This window comes from Aplidium turbinatum, chromosome 14, assembly GCF_918807975.1.
Source record: "Aplidium turbinatum chromosome 14, kaAplTurb1.1, whole genome shotgun sequence".
Lineage (NCBI taxonomy): Eukaryota > Metazoa > Chordata > Ascidiacea > Aplousobranchia > Polyclinidae > Aplidium > Aplidium turbinatum.
The window spans coordinates 10,466,529-10,480,577 of NC_137485.1; the positions used below are offsets into that span (position 1 = coordinate 10,466,529).

At 38.5% G+C, this 14,049-nt stretch overlaps 1 protein-coding gene across 2 annotated transcripts in view; it reads right to left on the reverse strand.

Annotated features, from left to right (window-relative positions):
* Positions 1-1,426: 1,426 nt before the first annotated feature.
* The window catches only part of LOC145783353 (sister chromatid cohesion protein PDS5 homolog B-A-like), a 36,861-nt gene continuing 24,238 nt past the window's right edge, over positions 1,427-14,049 (reverse strand). For both annotated transcript variants that reach the window (XM_082595204.1, XM_082595203.1), the window contains 4 exons: positions 3,896-4,006; positions 3,506-3,583; positions 3,130-3,190; positions 1,427-3,025 (listed from right to left, as the gene is read on the reverse strand). In XM_082595204.1, coding sequence (XP_082451330.1) covers positions 2,987-3,025; positions 3,130-3,190; positions 3,506-3,583; positions 3,896-4,006 — 289 coding nt within the window. In that variant the 3' untranslated portion in view covers positions 1,427-2,986. The remainder of the gene's footprint in view (positions 3,026-3,129; positions 3,191-3,505; positions 3,584-3,895; positions 4,007-14,049) is intronic.

Genomic DNA, 14,049 nt, shown 5'->3' on the forward strand with positions numbered 1-14,049 from the left:
AATCAATCAATATTTGCGTTCAACTTCGACACCGTTCCATTTTAAATAAGCCATGACACCACACGGGTGTGGCAGACTCGATGACCAGTTCGGTCCTTCTGTCACTCCCATCGTCATCAGCAAACAACCTAGCTCACATTGTAATCTTGTATTGTTTTGTTTTTTCGCATGTGCTGATGATGCAAAATAAAAGAACTTCTTCTTCTTCACGCGCTCACCAACTATGCTATCGGAGCGGACAACAGCTAAAAAGTAGCCAATGTGATTGTGCAGGAGCGGATCCAGCAAGTATTTTTAGAGGGGAGGGGGGCGATTTCAACAAAACACAATCGAGTGCAAATGTAACTTAGCCTACTTATTTATACGACCTTGCAAAAAAACAAAACACGGTGCATGCAGTTACTTTTTTTGTGTTTTAGAGGGGGCGATCATCCCAGTTATCCCTCCACCCCGACTGAACTTTTGCAATCTTGACGTTTGACCGTTGGCTTTTGTCACAATCCATATTTGAAGCCTCACGACAGGCCACATTAGCCTATGTGTCTTGACCAAGCGCACTGTTTTAACTGTATGATTCTTACGAAATGTTATTATCTGTTACTGTCCTATAGTGATCTTTGATTGCAAAATTCTTATTATGTAGCCTAGTGTACTTCTAGATTAGAAGATTCTGCATGTGAGCAAGACCAGATAACTTGATAAAACAATTTGTCAGGTAGCCTAGTAGGTTGTCACAAACATGTTCACGGGTAGTGAAAATTGACCAGACCAATGAGTTCTTATGACGTAGCCTACTATTATCGTACCTTCTGGAAGTTACCTGTTAAAACAAACCTGCTATAAATAGTGGCGTAATTTGTGTACAGTAATTGATATTGAGATTATTATTGATGACGCAACACTCCACAACCAACACGATACCGTCACTATAATGTTCTGCCCTTACTAACTAGTACGATTGGCTTGATTACAGTTTTTTTTTTAATAATGTAAAATCTGTTTCATGTAATATCAATATGAGAATATATAAATGAAGGGACTCATGAATAGGCCTACTACAATCCTCCTCAAGTTGTAGATTTAGACTAAGGCCTTAAGGGGTATGTTTTTATATAACGAGTACGATAATTTATGGTCTCAATTTTCCAGTCTGGTGGAAAGTGAGCTAACGGGGCGGAATTACTGTAGATTAACGCGTTACTTAGTAATTGTTCAATGTTCGTTCCGACGCGCCAAATTGAAATTGCTGAAAGAAAAACCTTTTTCTGTGGATGACTCTGCAGCTTCACAGCACTGCTTTACTGTGGGGCTCGGGTTTTCTTGAGCAGGCGTATGTAAAAAACGTTGAATCAAAGCAAAAAGACTGATCTGCTGGTTGGGGTGCAACAAACAGCAACTTCTATATTGAAATCGTGAGACAGACAAAAACGGAACAACTGTTTTAATGCAACGGCGTCGAAAAACGCATCGAAAAAACTGAAACATGAAACTCAACAAAAAATCTGTAGCCTGTCTGTGTAAGGCCTGTCAGCCAAAGTTCATAAAGCAGTTCTAAGCCAGATGTCGTCTTGATGTGCAGTTTGTGCAACACACGAGCTTGCCAAAACTGCACGGACAACAAATTTAATTAAGGTGATAGAGATTCTTGAAGACGTGACTTGCAGTTTGAAAATCACCCAAATCAGTTGTTTTTCATATTGATTTAACGTCCGCAGACGTTGAATTAATGTAAAAACACGACTGATTTGCTGTTTGGGCATTCGTTTCAAGTTTATATTAATATATCAGCAGTCAATGAAACATACTGCCACGTCGCCTATGATGTGACATCGTAATTGATTGATTCGACCAAAAAGATTCGTATCTACACAAGTATTAAAGACTTTTGAATTAATTAGAGGTGGCAGTTTTTCATTGTCAAGTCTTACGAAAACATGGATTCTTGGGTAGTAAAATGTTTCATGAGACCACATCGAATTCCATGGTTTCCTATTGCTGACACTATTGCAATATTTCGATCTACAAAAGAGAATTAGCAAGCACATGTTGGTAATTACTCCTTTATGGTCCCTGAAGCTTATATACTTTGGCGATACACTTTTCACGCTCGGTGAAAATAAGGTGCGCTAATAACAACTAATCACAACCGATAACCCATCAAGGTGTGTGACGGGTCTCATAAATGCATGGCATTCGACCAGGTCAACTCAAGTATGACAGAAACTGCGGACTTACAAACGATAAAGCTTTTGATAAAAACTTTTTAGAACACGCAAACCTCCATTTCTAGATCCTGGCGTCAGTAAACGAATGAGAGGAATGACAATGGGAAATTTGTTGCTGCCAACAAGTCGCTAAAAACATAAAAAACTGTCTACAATTGTGTCTGTTTCTTAATTTTCAATGGAACGTTATGTTGGAATGTCGTAAAACTTGACTAAGCCGCAAAGTGATACGATTCACAACACCACGATGATGATCCATTGAGTACTGCGCTGTATGATTGCAATTAAAGGCACCTCAAGTTTATATTTTTCAATGCACAAAGTTCTCTTCCGGTTCTTCGGCTCGACCCCTTCCAACGAGAGAGAAAGAGTAGTCCAGGCATCAACAAGACCAACGAGTTTGCCAAAAAGCAGCATTCCGGCCCATACACTAGCCAGTCTGCAGACGTTGAATCAATGAAAAAAAAAAACATTTTTTTCCAGCTGAAACCACATCACTAGTTTTGTTGCTTGAGTCATACAATCCAGACTCCACTTTTTAAAGCTGCGCTAAGAGTGAAACAAATGAATCAGTGCAGATGTCGAAAATCAACCTTGTTTACAAAGTTGGTGACATCGACAGGTGAAATCTACTTTAGCTTCTATCACGTAACGATCCATTGCTAAAAGGCCCAGCAACCTTGTGCAGACAACTAATTGGTGTCACGATCGATAATATATCTCTGTTTCCATAAAACTCAAACTTATTCACAGCAATTTCTTCATTTTCCTCTTCTACGAGCAGATTTTCGCGTTCCTTGCTGTAAAAGAAGTTGAAGTTAATATTTTAACTTCATCACGTCTTTAGCACACACGAAACATATCATACACTAAGTTCTTTCAAATGGCAATCACTTAGGATCACCTGAGAATCACTGGAGCTGTCTCTTCCTCCATTTCCGTTGCTAACTCCGAGGGTCTTCCTCCTGAAAAACATAAGATATGAAGACTAGTATATTACATTATGCTAAACTCACTAATACGAACTATTATATTCGTTAAAATCAAAAACAACGTAAGCGCCCGACCGGGTGTGACAACCCAATAGTGAAGTCAAGAACACGCTTATTCAAATAGAATTTAGAGTCCGATATTGTGTTGGCTTCACTCTGAGGCATGTTCTGTTGCTCCCAACTGCATAAAAATGTTTGTAAGATAAAATATAACCGATTAAGAAAAAGATGTATTGTGACAAAGCATTGGAGTGTTGTTCCTAGAGGAAAACAAATCAAGAAACTCACGTTGAGGTCTTCACAGATGCGGAGGCGATAATGTTTCGCTTTCCTTTGGTCGATGCCATTCCTTTTGGTTCAGGTTTCCTGCAAGTTTGCAGTTAGATTTTAACCGATTGTTACCATGGGAAAAAAAGCTGCCAGGTTTAGCAATCATAAAATTAACACCCGGTGAGCTTGTCTGGTGACGAGAGGCCAGAAAAAAGCAGCGTGATAAAACATAAACAAAGAAATTTGAACATGAAGGTATCAAACATCCCAGACAGCAAACCAGTCGTTTTTTACATTGATTCAACGTCTGCAGACGTTGAATCAATGTAAAAAAACGACTGGTTTGCTGTCTGGGATAATGCAATGTTAAAATATGAATTTTCATGTTTTCCACACGACCTCGCATACTTAGCTGAAGACTTTGCTCGTTTAGATGGAGGAGCAGGTGGAGATGTTTCATTTTCTCCAGATTCGGACTCCTCATCCTCTTCGCTGTCTTCATGATCAGACTGCTTCTTTCTGAAAGTAAAAAAATCTCAACTAGGCTGTAGCATAACACACGAGACAGCTCAACACATGAGTTTTCAAACAGCAAACCCTTCCTTTTTTTACATTACATTCAGTGTTGGGCGCGATAACTCATTTTTCGGTTAAGCGATAACGATAAACAATAAATCGAAAAAAGTTAAGCGATAACGATAAACGATAAAATTATCGCCGACAATGTCCCATAACGATAATTTTTTTTTCTTTCTTGATTAGCGCTGTCCCAACGTCCCATCCCATGCAGCACGAACTGTTTTCATCAACATGACGAAAAATCGAACATAACATACTGTAAAGGGACAAAACTTTTTGTAAGTTATGCATGAATAGAATCGCAACAGCGGCAGTGGGTATCGAATCTTTAACCTCTTGATTCAGAATCAAACCACTGAGGTAACCGCCGTGCTTATAATTATACCTTCAGATACCAGTTGGATGCTTTTATCAATAGAGTTACACTGCCGCTTACGTGCAGTAGGCAAAATAATTAAATCAAAAGAAAATACCATATAAAAATTCCAAACTTTGTATTTTGCTTTCTGCTTAAAGGGCTGTTTACAGCACAGTCAGCAATAATTGAAGAAATTCCAAAAAAAAAAATGCTTGAAAATTTATCAGTAGGCTAATCTTAACCGTAATTGGTAGTAAAAATGTGCATACTGTGAAATCCATCAAGCTTGTCAAATTAGTCGTGTTTGTTTTAGAACAATAACATAATTATCGTAATTTACTGATAATTTTTTTTGTTTTCTTTGTGAACACTAGGCTATCATTAAAGCAATGGCAGAACGCTGAGTTGTTGACATAAGCATTACAATGTAGGCACTGTATTAGTGGGAATAAAAATATTTGATTGAGGTAGGCTATGTCGCATAGGTAAATGAGAAAGGTTATACTGTATTTAGCATAATTTTACCACGCAACTCGATGTGCCTATTGTCATGCAAAAACTACTAAAACATGCAAAAGTGTGATGTCGGTCATCATAATCCATCGTCGGTTTGTTCCCCACTAGTGGGGGTGGCCGATTGTTTCCGCGCAGCAATTGTTTTAATCCCTTTTCTCCATTTCACCCTGTCCCTTGCATCTTCCTCCTTCAGTCCGACTTTTTTAAATTCATCCTTCACTTGTTGTTTCCACGTTCTTCTTGGACGACCGCGTTTCCTCTTCCCATCCACCTTTAGATCTAGTGCCTTTCTAAGAAAGCTTCCTTCCTCCCTCCTTATCACATGTCCATACCATCTTACTCCATTTGCCCTTGCCAGTTGGTCTATGGTCTCTCTCATCTCTAGCATATCCAACAATTCTTCAGTCCTTTTTTCCCTTCTCGTTTTCACCCCACACATTGCTCTCACCATTGACCTTTCCGTTCTTCTCAGGATTGCCAGTTCACTCTCTCTCAATATCCATGTCTCGCTACCATATAGCATTGCAGGCCGCACACAGCTCCGATATACTTTCCCTTTCATCCTTAGTGAGAATTTTCTGCCATACAACATTTCCCCACATTCCCTGAACTTTGCCCAGCCCAATCTTGCCCTTGTTGTCACCGCTGCTTCACATCCACCACTTCCATTTATCCGATCACCCAGATAACAGAAGTCTGTCACTGTTTCAGACTCATGTTAAATCGGTCTGCATGTTAAATGCTTCCAGCAATATCATATTCCGCAATGACTTGTTTCAGTGATGTTGTGTTACTTTGCTAAATTTCATCTTAATATTTTTTGAACTTTCATTTCAATAAAATGCTCGATGACAATAATGACACGACAAGACACGAACAAGACATTTCCCATTTATCACTTTGAGCGATAAGTAAAACGTAATAACGCTTACGCATTACCCACAAGAAACTTGCAAAATTTGATAACGGATTTGCCTAGTGTCCTATATATACGACGGCTTTTTTCTCAAAAAGTACAAACACAATTAGGAAAAAAATAATTGTGATATGTTTTTTAAGTCATAATTATGCAATATTTAAATTTACCAAAAAAAAATGCAAGTACTTTCAGTTTCGGCACAAATGGGTTAACTTTTTAAGTTAAATAGCACTTACGCATTTGGTTATTATTTTTGGATAAAAGTTATATCGCCAAGCAAGAAAAAAATCGATCTTACAGTCTATAACCGATCTTGTGTTGTTATTGTGTGTGAATTTTGTCTTTTAAACTGAGTTTGTGGCGTAACCGCACGTCTCAAGGCAAGTTCTTGCAATTTTAGTTAATCTACTCATCTAAAGATTTAATGCACTTAAAACAGTAAGTTTCATGTTTTGACGAGAGAGATTTTATTTTTTACGACAATTACTAAAAACTAACACTTCCAACGAGAAAAAGAAAACACAAGAATAAAATAGTTGATCGTGAGGTGGCGCGAAAGACCATGTTTCCGATGTAAAATCGAAAGGTCGTTCAGTTTGCGCCACCTCATAAAATGATGACATTAGCCCGGTTCGAAATGACACCAAACTATACTTGCTGGTTAAATTCTGTCTGTCTAAAATCACAGAATTTTTGAGAACTAATGCGTAACTGTAGACTGTAAGTTAAAGCAATAAAATGTTTGCAACAATTTTCAAAAATAAATATCGGAAAGTAAAAGTTAAAATCCAATCAAAAATCACCAAAGTTAAAATCCAATAAACATATTTACTTTATATTGTTACGACTTATGCCGGGTTTACACAGACTGTTTTTGCCCACCAAGCGAGTTTTGGTTTGTTTTATTTCGCAGAGGTTGTGATTTGCCGTCGTGTACTGAATACAATAAAACAAACCAAAATTCACTGCGCCTGCAAAAACAGTCCGTATATAAACTCGGCTTTATGATATTGGTGCCTACGATTAAATTTTATCAAACTTTTAGACACAATTAAAATTGATCCATTAAAATGTGGTAAAACGTAACGAAATAACTTTTCAACTTAAATGTTAAGAGACATTATCAAAGTGTTCACCATCATTTGGCATCACTAAACAAATTACAAATTTCTGAAACTTTTCACTATTTTTCGCTTTGATCCTACTAATTTGCACTTATGGCACAAATATAGGCTTTACCGCTACTGTGTGCTACGGTAGGCTACTACAAACAGTGATACTGTAGGCTTATAGATTATAAACAATTTGAACATTGTTTAAGCCCGATTGTTTATGGTCTATATCAGGGGTGTGCAACTTTTATTACAGGAGGGCCAGATATAAACAACTGGGTAAAACCGGGGGCCGCACGTTTATTCAACATATGATTTCTAGTAGTTGCAGGCACAGAAAAGTAGTTTTTTTGTTATTCAATGTTATTCTTATGGCATTATTAGGGGTTATCTCCTTGCAGAAATAATAAGTTAAGACGCATAAATTTCTGAAGAAAACTGCTATTCAAATTTATTGTCACACCGTCTTTAAACAAGTTCAGTGAGAAGTTTGTAGCTGGCTTCTTTTCCCGACGGCTTTTTCCAAATTTACTTTAATGGAAGTGCTCGCCATTCGAAGTCCATTTTCCAAGTGTTCATCTGTCAGAACCAATCGATAGGGAGATTTCATGACGCCCATTTTAGAAAAAAAAATTGTTCGCACGTTTAACACATTCAAAATTAGCACATCTTTGCGGGCCGCACAATTTTTCTTCGCGGGCGGCATTTGGCCCGCAGGCCGCACGTTGCACACCCCTGGTCTATATCACTGTAGAATCGACATATTTCCCTTCAGAAACACCATATCTCCGAAAAGAAGATCAGACATTTTGTTTCGCTTTGGAGCAAAAATATGGCCTGCGAAACTAAATAGTCTTTCGACGGGAGCTGATGAAGACAGTGGTGTGTTAAATTGTAAAAACACATTCTTAATGCAAGGAAAGTCATGGAGGATATCGACGGAATGGCGGGAATCAGACAAATATTTCAGAACCTGCATCTCGTCATGCGAGTCATGCTGGCTACTACTGCTAGCAGCAGCCATAGAAGAGCATTCTTCGTAGGCAAAAAATGCGTCCGAACTAAAGTCTGAGTCTGCAGTAGGCTCATCAACTTGAGAAAACGTTGTTGAAGAGTTTTTGGACGCGGCGACCAACATATCCTGAACCAGTTTTTGGAAATCCGGGGTGTTGTTTTCTGGTCTAATGCAGAGCCATTTCAATTTGAATTGGGGGTTTGATGTTGTAGCCAAAATAGCCGCTTTTGTGACGCTATTAATTGGTGAATTAAATCTCAAAAAATGGCCAAACCGCCGTTGAAATCCATCCAATACAGCATTAAGCAATGGCTGGCAGTGGAACAATGCCTGTGACTGCATTTGTTGGAGCTTTTTCTCGGTTGCAAGAAGGGTTGGCAGCATTGAGCCATAATAGCAATCTTCGTCTCCTTGCATGCGGTCCAGTGCTGTTGCAATAGGCATTAGAACCTTTGCGTATTCGTCAATGAAAAAAATTTCAATTTCTCGAAATGGTGGCAGCTTCAAAGTCAACATCACAGAGTTCAGCAAGCTTTTGTACTTTACTAGCACGGTTAAGCTGTCGTAGAACGAATTCCACCTTGTGGCACAAGGTAATTTTAGGTGGCAACCTAAAATTGCATAAATTTTTTCAGATGACTGTGGTCGTCCAGCTGCATTCCATAATGCGGAGCACTTTCCAAAGGCACTGTTTTGTAGTCGAGAATAACTGGAAGTGGTAATTTTCTTAGTATCAGATGTACATACGAGGCTCAAAGTGTGCGAGCAACACCTGTAGTGCGGGGGAAGTACAATGTTTTCGTCTTGGCATTCCTCAATCGATTCATTTGTAAATTCATCGTTACTGTCCGTTGGAGAAGCACTAGCTTCGAACATCTGTTCAAAATCAAATTCCGTAGTAGCAGCAGGAGACTTGTCTTGAGTTTCATAATCAGCAATTTCCAAACCAAACTCTTTGAAAGCTTTAACAAAGTTAGAAGCATTGTCAGTTACCGTAGCGATTATTTTTTTTTCCGAAACAGAAAATTGGTTTTGAATTGTGTCCAAGTGTTCTGCCACTCTATCAAACGTATGCTTTCCTTTGAAGCGCTCACAAGCAAGCGCTGAGCTTTTGCGCTTCAAAGATTGCGCATCGATCCAATGTGCTGTTACTCCAAGATAACATTGATGCTTAGTGGACCAAATATCAGCAGTGGTGCACAAATACGATGTGCTTTGGAGCTCAGATTTTAAGGTATCTCTTGTACGAGATGCAAGTGTTACGATGTAACGAGTTACATTTCGTCTTGACGGAACGTGCAAATCAGGAGCAGCAAATGCCATCATCACCAAAAAACTTTTATTTTCGACTATTGAGAGAGGTATCATTGAATCAAGTACAAAAATACAAAGAGATCGTTGAAACTGTTCTTGCCTTTCCATACTCTTGGCTGCTGATTGGTGACTTGATTGATCTTGAGAAACGACGAAAAACGCGGTTTGAACATAGCGCTTTTTACTAGCAGATTCTGTTAAACTAGTACCAAGAGAAGTCGATCGTCGAATAGGCCTATTCTTTCGTAAATTGTCAAACTCGGAAAGCTTATTTGGATGTCGGCGCGATAAATGACTTCGCAAATTGCCGGTTGACGAAGCATCGGTACTAATGAACACTCCGGGATTGGCAGGACATAATGAGCACTTGAATGAAAGCTTCAGATTCTTGTCGCAGCTTGCAAGTGTGTAAAATGCTCCAGATGTTATGTAACTAGATTTAGACCAATTAGAATCCTTCACCAATTTGAAGTTGTTTATGGATTCTGTGGAAAGAATCATGGGCGTAGACCTACAATCATTGGCCTCCTCTTTGGCAACAGATGAGTTCTCATCATCACTGTTATTTAATGTAATACTTTGGACAACAGACATTATTGTATCATTCCTGAAATTAAAGATAACTAGGTCAACAGTAAGCAATCATTTTATTTACGAAGATTTAAACAAAAAACTTTGATCCTGTCAGGGAAGTAATTTCACAGAAATATATACTGCAATACTGGTGACGGGCGAAGGGCTCATGCAATTTTGGAATTCTTTGTTTCATTGAAAAAAAGACAAAACAAAACATGTTTGATAAAAGTTACTAATTCAAACAATTCTCAGCGTAAGCCCCCAGGAGCCAGATCTCAAATAATTGTGCTTTCGTTTGTTCGATATACTGATATAGGCCTAGTGTAATTTTTAAACAATACCGGAGTACCGTATGAGAAAAAAATTACCCGGAACAGGGGCAGCTGCGCCAAGAACACAACTAAAAGAGAGTCTAAGCTGCTGGTATAAAGTTTCAAAGTTGTCAAGAGACTGTAGGAATAATATCTACTGCTGCTAAAGCCTTATATAGCAATGTCACTTTTAAGCTATCCAAATAGAAATAAGTTCAACAACACAACATTAAAAAAAAGCTGATAAAAAAAACATAAATAAAGCTTATTTCAAATTAATTTAATTATCAAACTAAACCTTATTAAAGATTAAATTATTCTGTTAATAATAATTAGAGCTTCTAAGGCGGAGTTTTTAGGACTCGTTCCCCCAGACCTCCAGTGAAATTTTTACCAATTTCAATGATTTAGTAGGTTATTCAAATCATTTTTACTGTCGTTCTTATCAATGCTTCTCTTTGAAAAATCTTCATTGTCTTCCGCCACCGATAAACTGCCCCTTTAACAAAATCCTTGAACCCCCAAGCCAAGAAACTAATTTTATTTTTGCATAATAGAAGACTGTGAGTCTATGACACAGTTAGTTTAGTGCACAAATACCACAAAATAATACGGTACCGGTAAAGAAGTTTAATTTAAGTTATAAAAATACAGAGCTGAATTCATTCTGTAAAACTACTCTTTCTCTCCCATAAACAAAAATTAAAATAGGCCTACCTATTAGACCTATAGCCAGGGTTGCCATACCGTCCTTATTTCTAAGATTTGTCCTTATTTTGAAGGGCCAGGTCTTAGAAAACTTAAATGTCCTTATTTCTAAGAAATGTCTTTATTTTCGACTTGCGTCCTTATTTTGTCTTATTTTCAACAATTACAGAACTTCGATCGTTTCCCTCTGGTATCCGGTGTTGCATAATATTCTAAAATCAGTCTTCTTCTAAGTACTGTAGTTTCATTTCTAATTAGTCTAATTAGTTTCCTCTAGTCATTAGATTCTTCAACGCCAAAGTTGGAGCGCGAGTGCGTTTGAATGGGTGCGAGAGAATGGCCTAACATAAAACAGCTGTCATTTTTTTGTGCCGATAATGCACCAGTGAATTTTGGAGGATCACAGCATAGTGGAAAAAACAACGTCTTCTCTCGTCTCAAAGAGCAAACATTGCATCTGATCCCAGTCGGCTGCCCCGGTCATATTTTGCATAATGCAGCAGAGAAGGGATCAGAGCGCCTCACACTTGACATAGAAACAATCGTGCTGAAGATCGTGCTTGGTAGCCACTTCAAAAGCCAAACTGGTAGGGCCATGAGGCTCAAGCATTTCTGCGAGGAGCTTGATAGCAACTACTCGACTCTACCAACACACACGCTGACTCGATAGACCACACTTGATGCTGTACTCGAGCGAATGATCGATCTCTGGGAACCACTCAAAGCGCATTTTCTTTCGCTGAAACATCCACCAAGAATATTGGTAAATTTCTTTAAATCAGAAGAGTCACTGATGATCGTATCATTCCTCTACAGCGCTCTCTTGCTCTTCAATAAACCACTGTTACTCCTGCAAAAGTCAACTGCATTGTTTCCATAACTGGCAGAGATAATTGAATCTTTCAAGATTAAAATGTTGCAATGCCAGTGTTCAGGGTTTTTCGGAGCAACAACAGACGAACTACCAAGAACAGTCGATGAACAGCATGCTAAGGTTCTCAAAGCAAGCTTCCAGGAGTTTTACACCATTACCTTGGATTATATCAACAAGTGGTATCGATTTGAGAAGCATCCAACAACGCACATCAACTGGACCCTGCTGAAAGATCAAGCAATCGAGTCCGAGGAAGTCAAGGTTTTGGCAAAGCAAGTTGATCTACTAATGGCAATGAAAGATAAGCTGTTCGATGAGATCTCGGCTGTTCTGCTCAAGAAGACTCCAGATGATGTGTTCCGCAAGGATGAACCTAAGGCCAAGTGGATGAAGATCTTTATCGGAAACAACTCTTTTCCGCTGCTCTACAAGCTGGTTAGCATCATTTTCTCCCTTCTGGTCAGCAATGCGTTTGTGGAAAGAGTGTTATCGCTTGTTTCGGCGCAGTGGACCAAAGAAAGGAACAGACTTAGTAAAATGACAGTCAATTCCCAGCTACAAGTAATGGTAAACCTAGACCTGAGCTGCCGTAAGATCCATGAAGCAATTTCTAATAACAAGGAATTGCTGGAGCAGATTGTTTCTGGCAAAAAGTATGGAATGTGATATGACACAGCTCGTATCAATACAAAGTGTGTCCAAAAATGTTTTTTAAATGCTAATCTAATTTTTCGGTTGTCCTTATTTGTGGGTCCATGTCGATGGCAACCCTGCCTATAGCAAATACTAGTTACCAAACAACGTACCGGTAGTTAAAAACTGCTTAAAAGTTTAGCCTACTATTTTGTTGCATACAATATTAACAGATTTCACTTAGCTGCTCTCTATAAATTTTTTGATAAGCTCTATTAATTAATCTAACAAAAGATAAAAGTTTGCCACATAATTAACGGTAAGCGTTAAAATGGTCATTATTTGATAAACAAATCAAAAGTACTCCAGCATTTGGCAGCTATACACTAACATAACCTTAGCAGCTCAATGGTGATATTAGATAGATCCTCCCTTGAATTCATAAAAAAAATCCTCCAAACCAAACGAAAGTTATATCGGAACAACAATATTGGATTTTTCAATGTTAAAATTAGCCATTTAATACCAAAAACTCTCTGATAAACTCCCTGAGCTTCCGATCCTCGGATTCCACTGAGTGAGTTTGCAGCGCTTCCCCAGTTCTCTGGCTGTATTTTAAATGATTTTTCATTCAAATTCACTAGGCTATTATCTATGTGGCCTCTCCTTATAAACCGATTTCTTATTATGTTGATTAGTTATTTGTTAACTCTGATTTGCAAAATTACCATTCAGCATTCATAATATTGTTGCCCAACGAAAACTTATGGCGTTTATTATGTGACCGGCTTTTTTATGACTTGTTCATTAGGTTAACATTTTGGTGCTCTCTCACTTTGGGCAGGTGCCCCCCTCTAGGCCTACTGTACTGTTCTTGCATCTTTTCTCGACGGTCATACATAGCCTATCTACTTCATACTTACTACATGGCTAATTTTCTTTAACTTTAAACAGGAACAACTTTTAACTTGCTACGCCCCTAATCTAAGCCTATGCAATAAAATCCAACTCTCCAGAGTCTTGATCTTGAAAAGTGCGGTAAAATGCACGATGCTGCAATCAGAGTTCTCTTTCTGCTGCAATGCTTACTTGAAAGCGGCCTCGTATTGCGACACTTTCACAAACCACTTGCCAATTTCTTTCGCTTCGCTTCAAAGGAAGCTGTGCTTACATTTGTAAAATTCACTCGCGATTGCAGATTGCAGCAAAACAACAAGAGAATTGTTGCATGCATTTCATCGCAATTTGCAACTCTAAAAATTATTGTGTTGTCAGGGCCGTCGCTGCAGCGGGGGGGGGGGAGGGGGCGCCCCCTCCCCTGACAACGACCTGTGCACACACACTTCAGGCACTGAAGAAGAACTGGTTTCAATTTTAGTTTTATTAACTAGGTGGTTAGTAAAAATATTACTTCTCATGGTCTTTCCACTTGTGTTGATCCGAAATAAAATTTATCGGCGATAATCAAACATTGCCTTCGGCGATAACGATAAACGATAACTGAAAAATTAATTGAGCGATAACCATAGGCGATAAAAATTTATCGCCGATAATGCCCATCACTGAATTAAATCAACGTTTGTAGACGTTGAATCATTGTAAAAACGTAATGGTTTTTGCTGGCTGGTTTTCAGAAGTGTTTCATGA